General features: G+C 37.8%; 1 protein-coding gene across 1 annotated transcript in view; it reads right to left on the reverse strand.

Moving 5' to 3' along the window:
• Positions 1-18,573, reverse strand: part of RNGTT (RNA guanylyltransferase and 5'-phosphatase) — a 366,172-nt gene that overhangs the window by 70,318 nt on the left and 277,281 nt on the right. Inside the window, 1 exon segment of the mRNA XM_044004408.1 lies at positions 319-385. Within this exon segment, the coding sequence (XP_043860343.1) occupies positions 319-385 (67 nt within the window).

The raw sequence follows: 18,573 nt of genomic DNA on the forward strand, positions 1-18,573 counted from the left end.
TGGGTAAACAGAAGATTCACCATTCTTAAGGAATGAAGAGTCTTTTTTTTTGGGGGGGGCAGGGCAATGGGGGTTAAATGACTTGCCCAGGGTCACACAGCTAGTAAGTGTCAAGTGTCTGAGGCTGGATTTGAACTCAGGTACTCCTGAATCCAGGGCCGGTGCTTTATCCACTGCACCACCTAGTCGCCCCAAGATTCACCATTCTTGACAACACTATTATAGAACATGATACTGTTATACTTTTAAATGTTTGTCAGACTGGGGAAAGGCTAAATTACATTTTTTAAAAAGCATAAGAAAAATAAGCAATCATACCTTAATTTGTGCAAATGGTCTTTCATAACCTCCAACATAAAGAAGGCCAACATTCTGGGGAAGCAGCCTACAATTTAAAAAATAATCATTTTCTTATCAACATTTCTGAAAAGGACAGATACTGTAATAAAACTAATATCTATGCTACTTTATGTAATGATAAAATTAGTAAAAGAATCATTCTGGTATTTCAGAATATAGTAGGTTAATGAAGACATATGGTAGAAATAAAACCTAAATATATAACACATTGACCTAAATATAAATAATTCTTGTAAAGTCACTACTCCATGGAAAGGGAGGATAAAAAGAATTTATATGCTTTCTTATCCATAATTTTCTAAAACATTACTAATATTAAGGCAAGATTTAATTAATATGTACAATCCTAATAGAGGCAACTTGTTAGAATATTGTTAATGTTGTTAAGTATTTGTCATCTTTGACTCCTCCCTTTCTGTGATCCCCTATGTAAAATCAAGTCCTACTGGATTCTTCTTTCATAATCTGATTTATCTACCTTTCTTTGTTGTTGTTGTTGTTTTTGAGGCAATGAGGGTTAAGTGACTTGCCCAGGGTCACACAGCTAGTAAGTGTCAAGTGTCTGAGACCGGATTTGAACTCAGGTCCTCCTGAATCCAGGGCTGGTGTTTTATCCACTGAACCACCTAGCTGCCCCTATATATTCTTTAATAATGTTCTAACTGGTCTTCCTTCAACTGAATCCAACTTGAACACTGCAGTAGGATTTAATTAATCAAACTAAAATATTACTTTCATCCTATATGTCACTTTACTGCTTAAAAACTTAAAATAGGGGCAGCTAGATGGCGCAGTGGATAGAGCACCGGCCCTGGAGTCAGGAGTACCTGAGTTCAAATCCGCCCTCAGACACTTAACACTTACTAGCTGTGTGACCTTGGGCAAGTCACTTAACCCCAATTGCCTCACTAAAAAACAAACAAACAAACAAACAAAAAAACCTTAAAATAACTCCCCACTACTTTTAGGATCAAATTCAATTTCCTCACCCTGGTAGTCAAGAATTTCTATAATTTAGCCCCAATCAACTATTCCACTGTAGGTAATAATACTACCCAAAACAACCCACTACAGTAACTGAGCTAATCCCTTTCCCACCCCAATTGTTTGGACTTTCTCTTCTCCACCATCAAATTATCTTGTATTTATTAATATTTGTATATGTTAGATCCTCAGCAAAATAAAAATTCCTTGAGGATAAAGTCTGAAAATATAAAGTCCTTGTTTTGTTTTTGCCTCAGCTTCTAGCAGAATGTCTTACACATAGTAAGCACTTAGTAAATGCTTAATGAATTTCCTCTGGAAAGGTTGTGCTCATTTCTACCCTTTTGCTCATATTGTTCCAACAGATAAAAAGTTCTCCTCACTCAGCAATGACAATTAAAGATCCCTATTTCTTCCAGTTTCATTAGTCCATACTATAGCACTAAGATGTCCACTTACCCTAACTTATGATAGTATTTGTATTATTTTCCAAATCATATATTTTGATAACTGATCAAAGGCTGTCTCCTATTTTTCTCTAACCGCTTCCTTTGCACATATTTTGTCTCTCTCCAATGACAATGGACATTTCTCAGGAATCATGTCTGACATTTTTCTTGAATATGCCAAAGGACTACACTTAATATAACGTATTCAATAAAAGTTTTTTAATTTAATCAAAGTAAATAGGGTTCATAACATCAATAAGATAAAATGTATTCTCTACAGTTCCTCTAGATGTTTCTGTTTGTATTTGATTTTGTGTTGACTGTATCAAGCCCCAGAATACTAAAGGTCTCACCAATGAGAACCAGGAATTCTAAAGAGAATTCTAAAGAGAATGCCTCACCAAAAAAAAAAAAAAGTATGATGTACATTAATGAGATTGTTACCCATCTAAATAACAGGGATCATAGTTCAGAAATTGAAGCCATGAATCAGTATTTATTAAGTGACTGTACCAAACACTGTGCTAAGAGATGCGCATGCAAAGACAAAAGGCAGCTGCTACTGTCAAGGAGCTCAGAATCTAAGGGAAGAGAGGACACAAAACCAACTATGTACAAACAAGATATGTACAGGGTTGAATGGAGATTAAATAATAAAGGGAAGGTAAGAGCAGTAAGTGGGATCAGTAAAAGCTTCTCTTGGAAACCTTGGGATTTTAGCTGGCACTTGAAGGAAGCCAGAAAAGAGGAAATGGGGGGGGGGGGAGAGAGAGAGAGAGAGAGAGAGAGAGAGAGAGAGAGAGAGAGAGAGAGAGAGAGAGAGAGAGAGAGAGAAGTTCAGGCTTGGGGGAGAGCCAGTGAAAATGAAGAGAGATACAATACATTTTTTTTTTTTAGTGAGGCAGTTGGGGTTAAGTGACTTGCCCAGGGTCACACAGCTAGAAAGTGTTAAGTGTCTGAGGCCGGATTTGAACTCAGGTACTCCTGACTCCAGGACCGGTGCTCCATCCACTGCGCCACCCAGCTGCCCCTCCTACAATACATTTTTAATGTTGAATTTAGTTAGGAAAAACCCATAATGAAGTATCTGAAAAGAATAATGAAATCACAGAAAAAAGAGAAGGGAAGACAAAATCACCTACCACAGAGCACATGTATTCAAAATGTATAAGAAAACTATTTTTGTTCAAATAATTTTAATCTAACAACCTAATTTAAGAGACTCTACAACTAGAATTTATTTGACTGAAATATTAAAAACCATTTCTATACTTTCTCTGGTTGTGATTCCAATTTCTACATTTCTTCCCTCAGTTACTGATGTGATCATATGGGTACAATACTATGTATGCACTGAAAAGTCGGAAATCATTTTCTCAGTTCTCCTCTTCCATGCTATCTCTGGCCCCATTTTAAAAAGCAATTTCAGCTATTATCTTCTTCATCTTTTTCGTCTTCATCTTCGTCTTCATCTTCATCTTCATCATCTTCATCTTCTTCATCATCTTCATCTTCTTCTTCTTCATCATCTTCATCTTCATCATCATCTTCATCATCATCATCATCTTCTTCTTCATCATCATCATCTTCTTCATCATCATCACCTTCTTCTTCATCATCTTCTTCATCTTCATCATCATCATCTTCATCATCATCATCTTCATCATCATCTTCTTCATCATCATCATCACCTTCTTCTTCATCATCTTCATCATCATCACCTTCTTCTTCTTCTTCTTCTTCTTCTTCTTCTTCTTCTTCTTCTTCTTCTTCTTCTGTCTGAGGAACACTTACTTCTAGGTCAAGTGAAGGCTAATATTTCTGTGTTCTTGATGCCAGCTCTCCAAGCCATTACTCCAGCAATCATCCCTTTCCCCTCATGGATGGATCTACAATCATTCCTATGCCACTGGCTCCTCCTCATTTGCTTGGAAACCTCAGATCTACCTTCCTCTTTTCCCCTAACAAGCGGTTCTTGCTACTTTTCACTGTCAAACTTCTTGTGCCTCTATTCCTCTATCCACGTACCCTTTAACCTGTTTGTAGTCTGACATATCCCCAAAATATCGAAACTGTTTTCTCAGATTGTTCTATGACTGGTGACTGCCTTATCACCAAATATAAATTCAAAGGCTTTTCCTCAGTATTCATACTTTTTAAGATCTCTCTCAGGGGCAGCTAGGTGGCGCAGTGGATAGAGCACAGGCCCTGGATTCAGGAGGACCTGAGTTCAAATCTGACCTCAGACACTTAATACTTACTAGCTGTGTGACCCTGGGCAAGTCACTTAACCCCAACTGCTTCACTTAAAAAAAAAATTATCTCTCTAGCTTTTTTTTTTCTCTCTATAACTTTTGATACTTAAGACCATCCTGCTCTTTCCTACAGTAAAATGGAAAACACCTCAGCCATGCAATATGGGGTAAGAGATTAAAACTAGTCTAGGAAAACTTTAAATGTCTTACACATTTATTAACAATGTAAATTTAATGTTAGACACATAGGGTACTTATATATTTCCTTTACAAAGAAGTTTACAGAATGCTTCACAATTTCTTTTTAAGGTAAAGTTAGTCATTGTTCATATACTTTGAAACCTAACAAAGGGAGAGAATCAAGAGATTGAGAATTTGATAGATATATCCTAATTACTATCATAACTTAGTAGAAAATAGCCCATGGTCATGCTAATAACTCTTTAGAAAATTAGTATTTCTAGCCTATATTTTCATTTTTGAAAATGAGAACAGTTACTGGAATATGCCAATATACTCAAAATGGTATATTTGAGTTGAAAAGTTATTGTTTAGGCACTAATGATTGAATATTCAATAATTAGTTCTTTTCAATAAAAAAGGATGTAAATCCAGATATGAAACACTGTGAAAAACAATAGCATACATTACATTTTCAGAAAAAAAAAAAGAAACCGGCAAATATTTTGCCTGCGTTGCTTTCAACACCAAAGGAACAAATATTATATCTTGTGGAAAAGAGAAAACTCTAGAGTAGTACCTAGAAAAATGTATAACATATAGGAAAAATCAAGAATAAACGTGAACTTAAATCAAAATAAACCCATTCATCCCAAAACACACTGATAATCACAGAAAAAAATACTTTAAACACCAAAAAAAAGGCTGTTAAAAAGCCAAAATTAAATGAAAGAAAAAACAGGAATAGCTAATAAACTATAATGCTTAACAGCCACATTTCCATCACCAAAAAGACCAAATAGAGGTGGCCTTACAGTTAACATAAAATACTCAATCCTATAACAACACTACTCATGTATGTCAGAAACTGAATTAGGACTGCATCATCTTCAAGGTCCTAAATGGATAACTACTCTTTTCTGACTAACGAAAAGATAGTCACAGTGGATCATATTGCTGATTCACTTATGACGAGGCATGCCATCCACCTCCAGAGGAAGAACTTAGATTGTCTGAATACAGACTGAAGTAAGATATTTTCCTCTCTCCACTCCCCACCCCCAAATCTCTCCCACTTGCTACTAAACCCTCAAATTGAGGTTGCAATCCACTAAAGTCCCCAGATAGTTTTTCTTTTCTTTTTTTTTTTCAGGGCAATTAGGGTTAAGTGACTTCCCCAGGGGCTGAATTTGAACTCAGGTCCTCCCGAATCTAGGGCCAGTGCTTTATCCACTGCACCACCTGGCTGCTCCCCAGATATTTTTCAAATAAGTTATTCCTCCCCACATTTTGTGCTTGTGAAGCTGTCATCTTATTAGATTTAGCCTACAATTTCAGCATACCACAGTATTTGTGGAACCATGACCCAAAAACTTCTAGGTGACACAGCTGCTCTGCATCCAAATCACTTATAAAAAATGTTAAAGGGCACAGGTCTAAGTACAGGGCCAAGCATAGATTGCCTGGGTTATTACTCTATTGGACCCACCTATTTACAAAGCAAGTAGATGGCACAGTAGATAACACAGTGAGAAAGACCTGAGTCAAACCCAACTTCCAGAAATTACCAGTTGTGTTACCCTGGGCAAGTCAATTAACTTCCATCTGCTTCAATTTTCTCACCTGTAAAAATGGGGGTAATCATCTACTTCTCTGGGTTGTTGAGAGGATAAAAGGAGACATTTGCAAAGCACTTTGCAAACCTGAAAGTGCCACAGAAGTGCTAGTTGTTATTATTTCATGCTGGTATTGAACCATTACTGTTTACCCTCCTTTTGGGTCTGGCCATTTGATCAGTCTAAACCTAATTAACTATGCCATTTTCTAGACCACATTTCACCACATTTCTCCAATACTGTCTCCTTCCTCCCACCCCAACTTCCTTTATGGTTTGATGAAAGATGCTGGAATTTAGATATGAATACATGGTTACTTTAAGTCTAAAGAGTTCAAACTTTCAAGAAGAAATAGAATCATACAAGTATACAGTTAGCAGGACCTCAAAATTCATCTAGTCAACCCATTTACAACATTCCTGACAAGCAATCACTTAGCCTCTGTGTGAAAATTTTCAGCAAAGGGAAACATAACTTCCTTTCAGACCTCCTTTCCATTTTCATTGGCAGGAAGTTTTTAGTTATACTGAACCTAAATCTCTCTCCCATTGCAGCTTCTACCACGACCCTCTGATGCCAAGAACACATAATAAATTTAATATCTTTACAAATGACAGCTCATTGAATATTTTTAGGCTATTACATATATGTAAATTTTCTTTTCTACAGGTTAAACATTGCCAATTCTTTCAAATCACACCCACCCATTCCAGTTACAAATCCCATTATCATTCAAGTTGCCCTCTTGTGGACATGCTCCAGTTTGTCTTTGAAAACATGGCACCCAGAAATGGACATGGTATTCTAAGTGAGTAATGAGCAAGACATTATAAAGATCTATATATTCCATTTCTATTATTTCAAACAAAGAACATATTAACCTTTTGCTGTTATATCACACTCTCGACTTGTGTTAAGTTTGTAGACCACTAAAACCCTAAGTTTTTTCCAAATAAATTGATTTGGGTCATAGGTTTGTGTTTGTTTTTTTTAAACCTAAGGCCAGGATTCACATTTGTCCTTATCTAATTTCTCGCTGTTAGTTTTAGCCTTAAAGAACTTTTTAGATACTAATTCTGCCATATATTCTAGTTATTTCTTCTAGCATTGTATTATCCTTGAATAAACATGCCATCGGTGCATATTTGTTCTACAGAAGCAAATGCTTTTTAAAAAAAATAAATAAACAATAAAAATATTATTTTTAAAAATACAGCAAGATCTGATGCACCTTCTAGACAACTGAAAAGACAGGATCTGCTATGGAAAACTGTTTGGTATAAAAGGTGAGATTTTTCATATGCTCCTACTTGTGGATATTTGCTGACTGCATCAGTAAATCATTTGTGAATATCTAACAATGTTAGAAGCAGCTAGATGGTTCAGTAGGAATAGTGTGTGGAAGTTGGAGTCAAGATGGCCCAAATCAAAATCCTACCTTAGACACTTAGTAGCAGTTTGAGCCTAGGCAAATCAATGTGTCTAAGCTTCCTGTCCACAAAATGGGGTTAATTGTTGAGTTAACAAATATACAGCACTTTGTAAACTTTAACATGTAGTATAAATGTTAGCTATTATTATTATCAATCTTTTGTATACTGCCTCTTCAATGCAATTCATGATTACTAAAAAGAGATTAGTCTAATGATCCATACAGGAGAACTAAATGGGATGAAAAATTCCTATTGTCCAAACAATAGCATATAGATGGTATGTATACATGCTTGGGTCAATACCACAACTTTCTAGAGCTGATTGGAAGAAAAGGAGTTAGGTTGCATTTGGGGAATAGTGTAGTAATTTTAATACAGCCAAGCTTTATTTTAAAAAATTAAATTAAAAAGCACAGCTCTCTTTTTTTTCAAACAAAAATATTCTCCCAGTGATACTGTATGGTAGCAGAAATCTGATTGAAATTTGATTCTCTGTGGTCACAAGCTTGGCATGCCTGTAGTCCTCCCCCACTGGGCTGCTGCTACTCAAGTCCACTTCCTGAGCAACACAGAAACAAACGCTCTGCCTCTGCTCCAGCAGATACCCCTACTATTTCGCCCAGGCCAACGGCTGGCCCCCCACAGCCTACCTGGGGCTAGCTCCTCTCTCACCTAGTACAGCAGACCTTCCCTGCCACCCTTTCAAGAAGTCTTTGGCTAGAAAATGATCTGACTCCGTTCTTTGTAGGTTCTGTTGCTCTAAGAATTATTTTATGGCATATTTTTGAAGGTTATGTGGACAGATTGTGGGGAGCTCCCAAAGTTACAGCCTTTCCTCCATTCAGTGATACTGTATGTTTTGGGATTTCAGTACACCACAATCTCTGAAGAATCGAAGCTATAGGTGACTTAAAGGGTAATGGAGAAAGATGACAAAGAAGAATATCATTCACGAAATATATAAATAAAAAAGGGGATGGTCTGATCATGTACTAAGAGCAAGAAATAATAGATGGACAAACTGAGTACTGCACTAGAATCCACAAAATGTAAGGAGATCTAGAAAAAGATATCATCCATGGGTGAGAAGATGTGGATGGACTGAAATCTGCACAACTAGATGGGATACTCACATTGATGAGATCACAGATTTGTTAAAATGAAGTGTTAAGTGCTATTCAAGTAATTCATTACAATGATGAAAAGACAAGGAGGGTAGGATACATATAATATTCCACTAAAGTAGACTATCTTGTAGGCTAACATTGGAGAAAACATTTCTGAGGTACTATTGGGATTTTATCTCTTAAAATGGCTTTGATCCTTTTTCCATAGCATGCATTAAAAGGTAATGAGCCTGAGAATTATTTCAGGACCTATTAGGCCAGGTAAAGGTAGCATTAACAATGACACAATTACACATGGCTACCAAAAAGTATTCTATGAACACTGTAAGATATTTCTAGCTCTAATATTCTATTTTAAAGTATTAAAAATAATTATCACTGTGATTTTTTAAGTTCTAAGTCTATTAAGTATATGCTGTTAACTATTAATGATGAAGATAACAATTAAATACGTTTACAAATTTAGGACAGGATATTCTTACATCATAACTAAATAGCTTTAAATTAAAATGCAATGCTCTTTTTGAAGCAGGAAAACAATCTCTCAATACAGAGGAATAGTGCTTTGGAGACTGACATAATCCTCAATGTATAGCCGTAAACCAGGTATTTGAAGAAGAATTAATACAGGTAGGTGAATGGATAGATATGTAACTTCTGAAGACTTTAATTTCTTTTCCATTAAATTACTGGCAAATGTTTATTCCTTAGTATAATTAAATGCACTATATCTTCAAAGTCAAAGTTGTTAGGGAATATGTTCTTTAGAATAAATTGTAACAATAAACACTTGGAATCAAATGAGATAAACACAGGAAAATGCAACTACATTAATAACATATATTTGATGTCCCAAATTTTGAAAAACTATTAATTACATCTATAGCTAAGAGCCATAGGAAATTCAACTACCTGGAATCTACACAGAAATAATTCTGAAATGGAGTATAGTTATTCAAAATTGAAAGTTGATTTATAATTGGTTGCGCTCTTTATGGTTTTAAACATGAAGCTGGGTAGGCTAAAAATGGATTTAACTGTAATATCATTAAGCACATAAAGATCAATGGCTACATTTCTACCTAACGATCCCAAGAATTATCTTTTTCTTTAAAACCAAATAGTGAGGATGACATGTTGGTATTAATATCAAATCTAAAATAATCATAATCATCACATTCATGAATTCTTATCTATTTCAGTATGACCCAACCCTGATACTCTTTGTGTGGCACATTTTCAGGTGGAATGATTAAAAAATATGCTTTTTATTATTCTCATTCTTGATTTTATTCTATAGAAAAAGTCTTCTAAATGTAACATCAAGAATCAGGAAGTAAAAGCTTAAAAATCACACAAATAAATACTTTCCTGTGCTAAGGGAATCTATATAACATTCTACATCCTAGGTTTTGTCTCCCCTTTTTGGACAAAAATTAGCCTTCATTTTTCAGATGGGTTACACTTCCTTTTCCAGTGGGAAAATGTAGCAACAATAGGTTAAGAAGTAGTTCACTATAGAAAAAGAAGCACAAAAGATACTCTAGAGACTGGAGACAGAGAAACTTATACAGCCTGGATGTAATTCAGAAGTCATTTTTTCAGACTAAATTACAGCACTAAGTCACATGTTACTTGCTGTTTCAATAATAGCTATGATCAATCAAAAAGAAAAAATGCATTAGAGATTCCTATATTCTTTATTAAAAAGAAGTGTAGAATTACTTCATATCTGATTTTTTCAGAGCAATTTAAACTAGACTTATTGTGTATAGCAATAGAACTCTATAGAATGAAGCTCTGATTGACACATGGGTTATAAAAACCAAAATGAAATAAATAGCCAAAGTGTCTTGTTCATGTAATTTTCATTACATTAGCCTTCTTATTATTAATATACGTTTGAATGCCACTTTTGTGGTATGAATTTCATATGCAATCTTTTCCTTAATGTATAAAATGTCATAGTTATAGAATTTTAGGGTTTTGTTTTATTTTTACTGCCAAGTAAATATTAGCTATCTTAAGTTTAAAAAAAATCACTCCTTATTGACTTTATACCTCTATTCAGAATGCCATAATTCAGATTCAGACTATTTAGAAACAATTCAACATGGACCTGCTTACATCATTGTGGTAAAATATGAAAGTTTTTAACAGTCGGTTAGGATAACTGAAAGACGCCAGTTTTTCAAGGACCACCCTTTTGGGGAGGAGATGAACAGTCTGCCTGCTGCGCATGTCAGACTGCCTGCCGGGTAGTCCGCCTGCTGCGCATGTCAGACTGCCTGCCAGGTACAGTGCGCCTGCTGCGCATGTCAGACTGCCTGCCGGGTTTTTTGGGACTTCCGGGGTGGAGAGAAGGAGAGTAGCTTTTTTTTGCCGGCTTGGCGGGACGCCGGGCGGCGCGGCACAGACGGTCTGACTCACTCCAAAGGTGGCCTAAATCGGTTTGGTGAGTTTTTATAAGGAATATAGACTAAGCCTAGATTTAAGACGATTTGTACTGTATTTCTGTTTTCCTATCCTTCTAATCAACAACACCTTATATACAATAAAGGCTCTATCTAGAAAACCAGAAGCTTCTTCCATTTACTAGTCTGGGAGATGAGTTAAGGGAAGGGTTAAGTAGGGGAGATTTATGATCTAATATCCAATTTTAAATCTCACAGTTTGGCGACCCCGAAGGGACCTTAAGGACCCTCCCACCCTCCCTAGTTTGGCCATAAGCCGGCTAATTCGGTGGATTTTCCAAATACCCCCCCCCCCCCCCCCCGCGGACTTTCCCTTTGTCTAATCTCCCTTAAAGACTTTAAGCCTCTAAAAGTCTTGCTTTAAACAGAAAAGCCAGCCCAGTTTAAAGGGCAAGATGCTAGAATATTCTACCATCCCTTTGATTTTTCTCATCGGAATGTATTGGGACAGCATAACATCCCGACTTAGAGGAATAGTTTACTCAATGGTCCTTCATAACATTATTGGTTTTTTCCTCATTCAGGCAGCAAAAGGTTTTTTGTATAATAGTATACGTGAGAATCTTTGGGAAAATACGTTTAATATAAGTAGAAATTTTATGCCTGCAATTGAAATACCTTTTAATACCACATCCATAGTTCATACGACTAAGGATTTTATTTTTTTTTGTTGTTTTTTTTTTGTTTTTGTTATTATCATTGTTTTTGTTATTATCATTGTTATGATGTGGGGGAAACTCTCACATATGGAGAGAGACCTCAAAATGGCTGTTTCTACTAGAGATGATCCAAGTTCAGAATCAGATCAGCAGAAACTACTCCCTCTGCAGGAAGCTATAGAACATAGTAAGAAGGGAGTGCCAATTCAAGTCAGAAAATATAGCCCCTTTAGACCAAGTGACTTGAGCGCATGGAAATCAATCATCCCTAGTTTTGAGAAAAATCCAAACACTGTAATTTCACAGTTAAGGACTATATTTAATGCATATCAACCCAGTTGGGCTGATGTTACTTGCCTTTTGGAAACTTTACTGTCCCCAACTGAGATTACAGATATTATCTCAGCAGGAAATGCCCTTGTTGCGAAAGGTAAGGCCGATGTGGAATGGCCTCTAAAGGATCCAGAGTGGAATTATAATGATGATAGGGATTTCCAAAGATTAAAAGATGCTAGAGAAACACTTCTGAAGGGAATGGAATCTTGCTCTAGAAAACCGGAAAACTGGCAGAAATTTTTAAGCCTACCTCAGGAGGCTAATGAAAGACCAAACAGATTTTATGATAGACTTTGTGAGGCCGCTAGACAGTACACCAGATTGGATCCAGTAGATTTAAGAGATTCCTGTATCATTCTCAACACATTTGTTTATAATTCACTGCCAGAAATACGCAGATACTTTCTGAAACAATGTCCAGACTGGAGAAATCTCTCAGTAGATAGAATTAAGGAACTTGCAAATTATGTCTTTGACTCACGTGAGGAAGATCCAGATCACCCTAAACAGAGCATTCTGGCACCAGCGATTCCTAGTCAGCCATGTGGACACTGGAACAAGGACACTAAGGTGTGTTGTTACTGTCGTAAGGAGGGGCATGAATTGAGAGAGTGTAGGACTTGGAGAAGAAATTCTAATTCTAATTACAGGCGAAATCAAAATAGAAATAGATCTTTTTGGAGGAATACAGAAAGGCAGTACCAGAATAATGGTAACCAAGACCCCCCTCAGAAGAGGACACAGGAATGATGGTGTCTTGGGGAGGAATGGAACATAGATAATGAAAGCCATATATTCCCAGATCCGGATTTTTTGAATGCACTTGTGCCAGTCCATTCACCTCCCCAGAGTAATGAACCACATGTCACCTTAAAAGTGGGGGAGACTTATTATGATTGTCTGCTAGACACAGGAGCCTCTAAATCAGTATTAGTAAGCAAACCAGATGCTGGGTGTAGACCTGTAGGATTTTTGAATGTAGTGGGAGTCTCAGGAAAGAGCCAGAGAGTGGCAAAATTGAATCCTCGCATGGTATCTATGGGGCCCTTAACAGTGGAACATTCATTTTTACTCATGCCTGATGCCCCTGTAAATTTATTAGGTCGTGATCTCCTTTGCAAGCTTAGAGCAACCATATCTTGTGCTCCAGATGGGGCTGTCTCCTTACAATTGCCAGAGGATACTGTTCATTTATTACCAATTTTACTTACAGAAGCTCAAGGAACAGCAGGGGAGGTATCCAAAATCCCCTCTGACATTCCTGAGTCTTTATGGGCCTCATCCCCTAATGAGGTGGGGCTCCTTAAGTCTGCCATGCCTGTTACCTTTAAAGTTAAGGGGGGACCACCCCCCTCCATTCCACAGTATCCATTGTCTAGGGAAGCAATAGAAGGGATCACCCCTATAATTGAGGCTTTGAAAAGCCAGGGTATTATTATTCCATGTCATCACTCTCCATGCAATACTCCCATTTTGCCAGTTAAAAAACCCAAGCCTGGGCCAGATGGTAAACCTGTTTATCGTTTTGTGCAAGATCTTAGAGCGATTAATAATTATGTTATTCCTAGACATTCCATAGTTCCAAACCCGGCTACGATAATTTCATCGATTCCCTATGAATCTACATGTTTCACAGTGGTAGACCTTTGCTCTGCCTTTTTCTCCATACCAGTACATGAGGACTTCCAATATTTATTTGCTTTTACCTGGAAAAATAGACAGTGGACCTGGACTAGACTCCCACAGGGATTTGTAGACAGTCCCACATTATTTTCCCAAATTTTACAGCAGGATCTGGCCTCTATTACCTTTAAGGGCTCCATACTAGTACAGTATGTTGATGACTTACTTTTGGCCTCTCCTAATGCTGAAATTTGTCAGGAAGATAGCCGTCACTTACTGCTGGAGCTGCACAAGAGAGGACACAAGGTTTCCAAGACAAAGGTACAATGGTGTTTGCCCCAGGTAGAATATTTAGGATTTATTTTGGCTGCTGGAACTCGCTCTGTCTCTTCTAAAAGAGTCCAGGCCATTCAACAACTCTCTGCCCCCACTACTAAGAGGCAGTTGAGAGCCATTCTGGGAGCAGCTGGGTACTGTAGACAATGGATACCCTCTTTTGGTGAAATTACTAAACCCCTCATAGCTCTTACAAAAAGTTCTGTTCCAGACAGTTTACAGTTGGATCCCCAGCATCTCTCAGCCATAAAAGAATTAAAACGGGCCTTGTTATCAGCACCTGCCCTAGGACTGCCAGATTATAGTAAGCCTTTCACTCTCTTTGTGCATGAACAAAGGGGGGTGGCTTCTGGAGTCCTGACTCAGTCACTGGGGCCTAACCAACGTCCTATAGCCTACTATTCAATTCAGCTGGACCCTGTAGCGGCTGGAGCGCCACCTTGCCTTAGAGCAGTGGCGGCCACAGCGCTTTTGGTAGAAAAAGCCTCTGATTTGGTCCTAGGTAACCCTCTAACTGTGCAATGCCCTCACGAAGTGGAGGCTCTCTTACTACGTCACAGGACACAAGCCTTTTCAGATCAAAGGCTGGCTAAGTATGAAATAACCCTGTTAGGTAATGAGAATATCACTTTAAAACGCTGCACAGTTCTTAATCCAGCAACACTACTCCCTAATTTACCATTCTCGGGGGAACCGTTGCATGACTGTGCTTCTTTAGTTGATATGGCTGAAAAACCCCGTGATGATCTTTTTGATACACCTTTAGAAAATCCTGATCTTGTCCTCTATACAGATGGTTCCTCATTTATGAGAGAGGGAACCCGTTTTACTGGAGCTGCTGTAGTTTCTGATTATGACACCCTCTGGGCAGCTTCTCTGCCTTCCCATTTTAGTGCACAGGCTGCTGAACTTGTGGCTCTTACACAGGCCTGTAATATAGCTAAAGATAAGAGTGCCACCATTTTTACTGACTCGAAATATGGCTTTGGCATATGCCACTTTATTGGTATGATTTGGCGTCAACGAGGCTTTCTAACATCCTCGGGCAAGGCTATTGCCAATGGGGACCTTATCAAGGACCTCTTAGATGCCCTAAAACTGCCTTCTTCCCTAGCCGTTGTACATTGCCCTGCCCACACAGGGAATAGTGATCCTGTTTCAAAGGGAAATGCACGAGCCGATTCTGCAGCCAAGCTAGCTGCATTAGAAGCTCCTGAACATGTATTTAACCTTTCACCTTCTGAGGATATTCCTTCCAACCTAACCTATGACGATTCTGAAGTAGAAAAGTGGAAAAAGAAATTTAAGGCGAAACAGATCAATGGCATCTGGGTGTCTCCGGAAGGTAAGCCATTTCTTCCCCGGAAATTCTACCACCAGGTATGCCTCTCTGTTCACAGAAAAGGCCATTTTGGTACACAAGGCATTGTAGACTCTATTAAGAGAACCTGGATAGCACCAGGTGTGACTAATACAGCATCTCGAATCTGCTCGGGCTGCTCCACATGTCAGTCTTATAATCAGTATGCTTTTAAGGCCAAAGCTTATGGAGGGCGTCCTCTAGCATATACACCTTTTGAGCACTTACAAATTGATTATATTACTATGCCAAAAGCAGGACATTATAAATTTTGCCTTGTTATAGTTGATCAGCTCACTCGGTGGGTGGAGGCCTTTCCCAGCCCCCGAGCCACAGCTGCCTTTGTTGCCAAAATTCTTCTTAAAGAGATAGTACCTCGTTTTGGCCCACCAGCCCGCATCGATTCTGACAAAGGCACACATTTCACTGATTCGATTTTATCCCAAATCTATTCTTTCTTGGGAGTGACTCCAAAATTCCACACGCCCTACCATCCACAAAGTTCAGGCCAAGTCGAACGTATGAATAAAGAGCTTAAGAGTATGATTGGCAAATTATGTACTGAAACCCATTTGAAATGGCCTGATGTTCTACCATTGGCATTATTCTATCTACGAAGTAGACCAAGAGGAGAACTTCATATATCTCCTTATGAAATGCTTTTTGGTCACCCTCCTATCCAAGCTAAAACTTTTTCCCCAGTTTATACATCACTGGTGGGAGGTGATACTTCTGTTGCTTCCTATATACAGGAATTACAGACCAGGCTACGTGAACTCCATGAGGCAGGAGCTGTGGTCCAGGCAGGACCATTAGACTTTTCATTGCATAACTTCAACCCAGGAGATAAAATATATGTAAAGAATTTTCAGAAAACCAGTGGAACTCAACCTGCCTGGGAAGGACCTTTTCAGGTATTATTGACAACTCCTACTGCCATTAAAATTGGTGAAAAAGACTCATGGATTCATTGCTCTCATATAAAGCCTGCACCATTCATAGGTGAAGAGATTTCAGATAGACCTGAGGTAGACGCTAAAGAGGTAAAAACCCTAAAGATAGCAACTGTTAAAGAGCAAAGAGAGTTCAGAGGAAAAAGGCAGTTCCCATTTAATAATCCCACTGATCAGTTAAATGCTTTGGGACTCAGTCTTCGTAAAGTATCAGGAGACGGAAATTGCCTTTTTAGGGCTTTAGCAGACCAGCTAGAAGGTCACTGTAGAAATCATCTCAGACACAGACAAGAAGCTGCTTCTTATATGATTAACCATAGACAAGAGTTTGAGTCTTTTATAGTAAATGACTCCCCTTTTGAAGAATATGTTGATGAATTAAAGAAATTTGGAAAGTGGGGAGGAAATGATTCAATTGTAGCATTTGCTAAGCAGCATCAGCTGAATGTTGTGGTTCATCAATTAAATCAGCCTTTATTGAAAATCAGTGGCACAGACAAAACTGATGCTAGAGAACTCCACATTTTCTACCATAAAGAACATTATGACAGCATTAGAAAGATCAATGACAATTCAGAAACCCCTGCCACTTTGGCATGCAGAGAATTGGGGAACCAGTTAAAACAATGTGGCATACCCCAAACTCTAGCAGCTTAAATACCTTAAAATTTAACAAGCATTTCCTTCCACAGGCAAAAGCACTGAAGCACATGGCCTAGTTTTCTGGCCCACCTCAATTTCTCCCACCCTTTTCCCTACCCTATACCTATTTTTTTTTTTATTTTATCCTTTTTGCTTTTTGTTTTGTTTTGACTTTTGAAAGGCACTGAAAAGACCTGGAATTCACCACACCTTTAAATTCTTTAAGAGCACAAAAGGGTGCTTAGCGAATCTTTTGCCTTTTATTTTTGGTTTTTGGTTTTGCTTTGTTTTTTTTTTTACTTTTGTTTCTTTTGCTTTTCTTTAAAAACCCGATTTTGTAAACTAAGTGACTTTTCAAAGGCATTTTAAGTATATGCTATTGAATATTGAATCTTGCTTATTGAAGTCTTATTTCTTTTTGATGAATTAATCACCACTTTAAGTATCTGCTACTGTTATACTAGAGAATTCATGTATAAGATGATGTGGTCTAATTGCTAAAAGAAGATTATGTAATAATGTCTAAAAGAAGATTATGTAACAATGTCTAATATAATCAGCTATTTACATTCGTTTATTATTTATATGTCATTATACTCTGGGTATGGTTTGGAATTATTGTATATATCACTAATATATTCTCAGTTATGCAGCATAGCACACATTTTTACCATCATATTGTCTTTGGTGAAATTAATGAGATTTCAGAAATATGGAAACTTATCATTTCAGAGACTAACTTGCTGTGAACTCTGATGCAGGCCCTGGAGAGAATATATGTGCAACAAAAGGAGAGACAGGTATACGTAAGTCCATGGTTTGCTTATGATGGTGACTATGTAGAGCACAATTACTAGGCACAGTCCAGTATTCATCCTCTCTCCCTCCTAATTTAACCTAATTTAACTGAACTTATTTATCTTTTTATCTCAGTTGAATTCACCTGTGGCCTAGCACAATCACTGGCTGTCTCAGAACCATGAGATATGGTATGATAACCTTTCCATAACATTTTCAGGTGTCATGAACACATACTAAATTTGGCTTTGATCCAGACACATGGTGGTAAAAAGTGTTACACATTGCATAACTACCTCAACCCTCTATTACAAGTCTAACCATATAAAGGAGGGAATGTAATGGAATTTATTAATTTGATCATTGACAATGCTATGCTAAGGTTTTAAAAATACAGCAATTCAAACAGTTAAAGAAGATAATCCAGCTTTCCAGACCAGAGTCCAGAATCCAGTTTTCCAGACCAGAATCCAGTTTCCTCCTGATGACATCTTACCACTTCAAGAAGACAAGAGAACTCAGAGACTTTATATGAACTGTTTTGCTTTATTAGCTTTTACTATCTCCTTTCTGTTATATACTATCTGTAACATGTACTCTCTGCAGAGGCTCTCCCTTTGCAAGACTAATGTCAAAGCGTCGGTTCATGAGGAAAAAAAAAAAAAAATCGCCCCTCTGGACAAAAACTTTCCTCTCTTCCTTTTCTGTATTGTTGTTCGCATATTATTAGTCAGCAAAAGTTATTATGTTCTTTTTACTGTTCCATCAAGGAAACATTCCGTTTCTTGAGGAAGCAAAGGGGGGAAATGTGGTAAAATATGAAAGTTTTTAACAGTCGGTTAGGATAACTGAAAGACGCCAGTTTTTCAAGGACCACCCTTTTGGGGAGGAGATGAACAGTCTGCCTGCTGCGCATGTCAGACTGCCTGCCGGGTAGTCCGCCTGCTGCGCATGTCAGACTGCCTGCCAGGTACAGTGCGCCTGCTGC

The sequence above is a fragment of the Dromiciops gliroides genome, chromosome 4, assembly GCF_019393635.1.
Source record: "Dromiciops gliroides isolate mDroGli1 chromosome 4, mDroGli1.pri, whole genome shotgun sequence".
NCBI classification, from domain to species: Eukaryota; Metazoa; Chordata; class Mammalia; order Microbiotheria; family Microbiotheriidae; genus Dromiciops; species Dromiciops gliroides.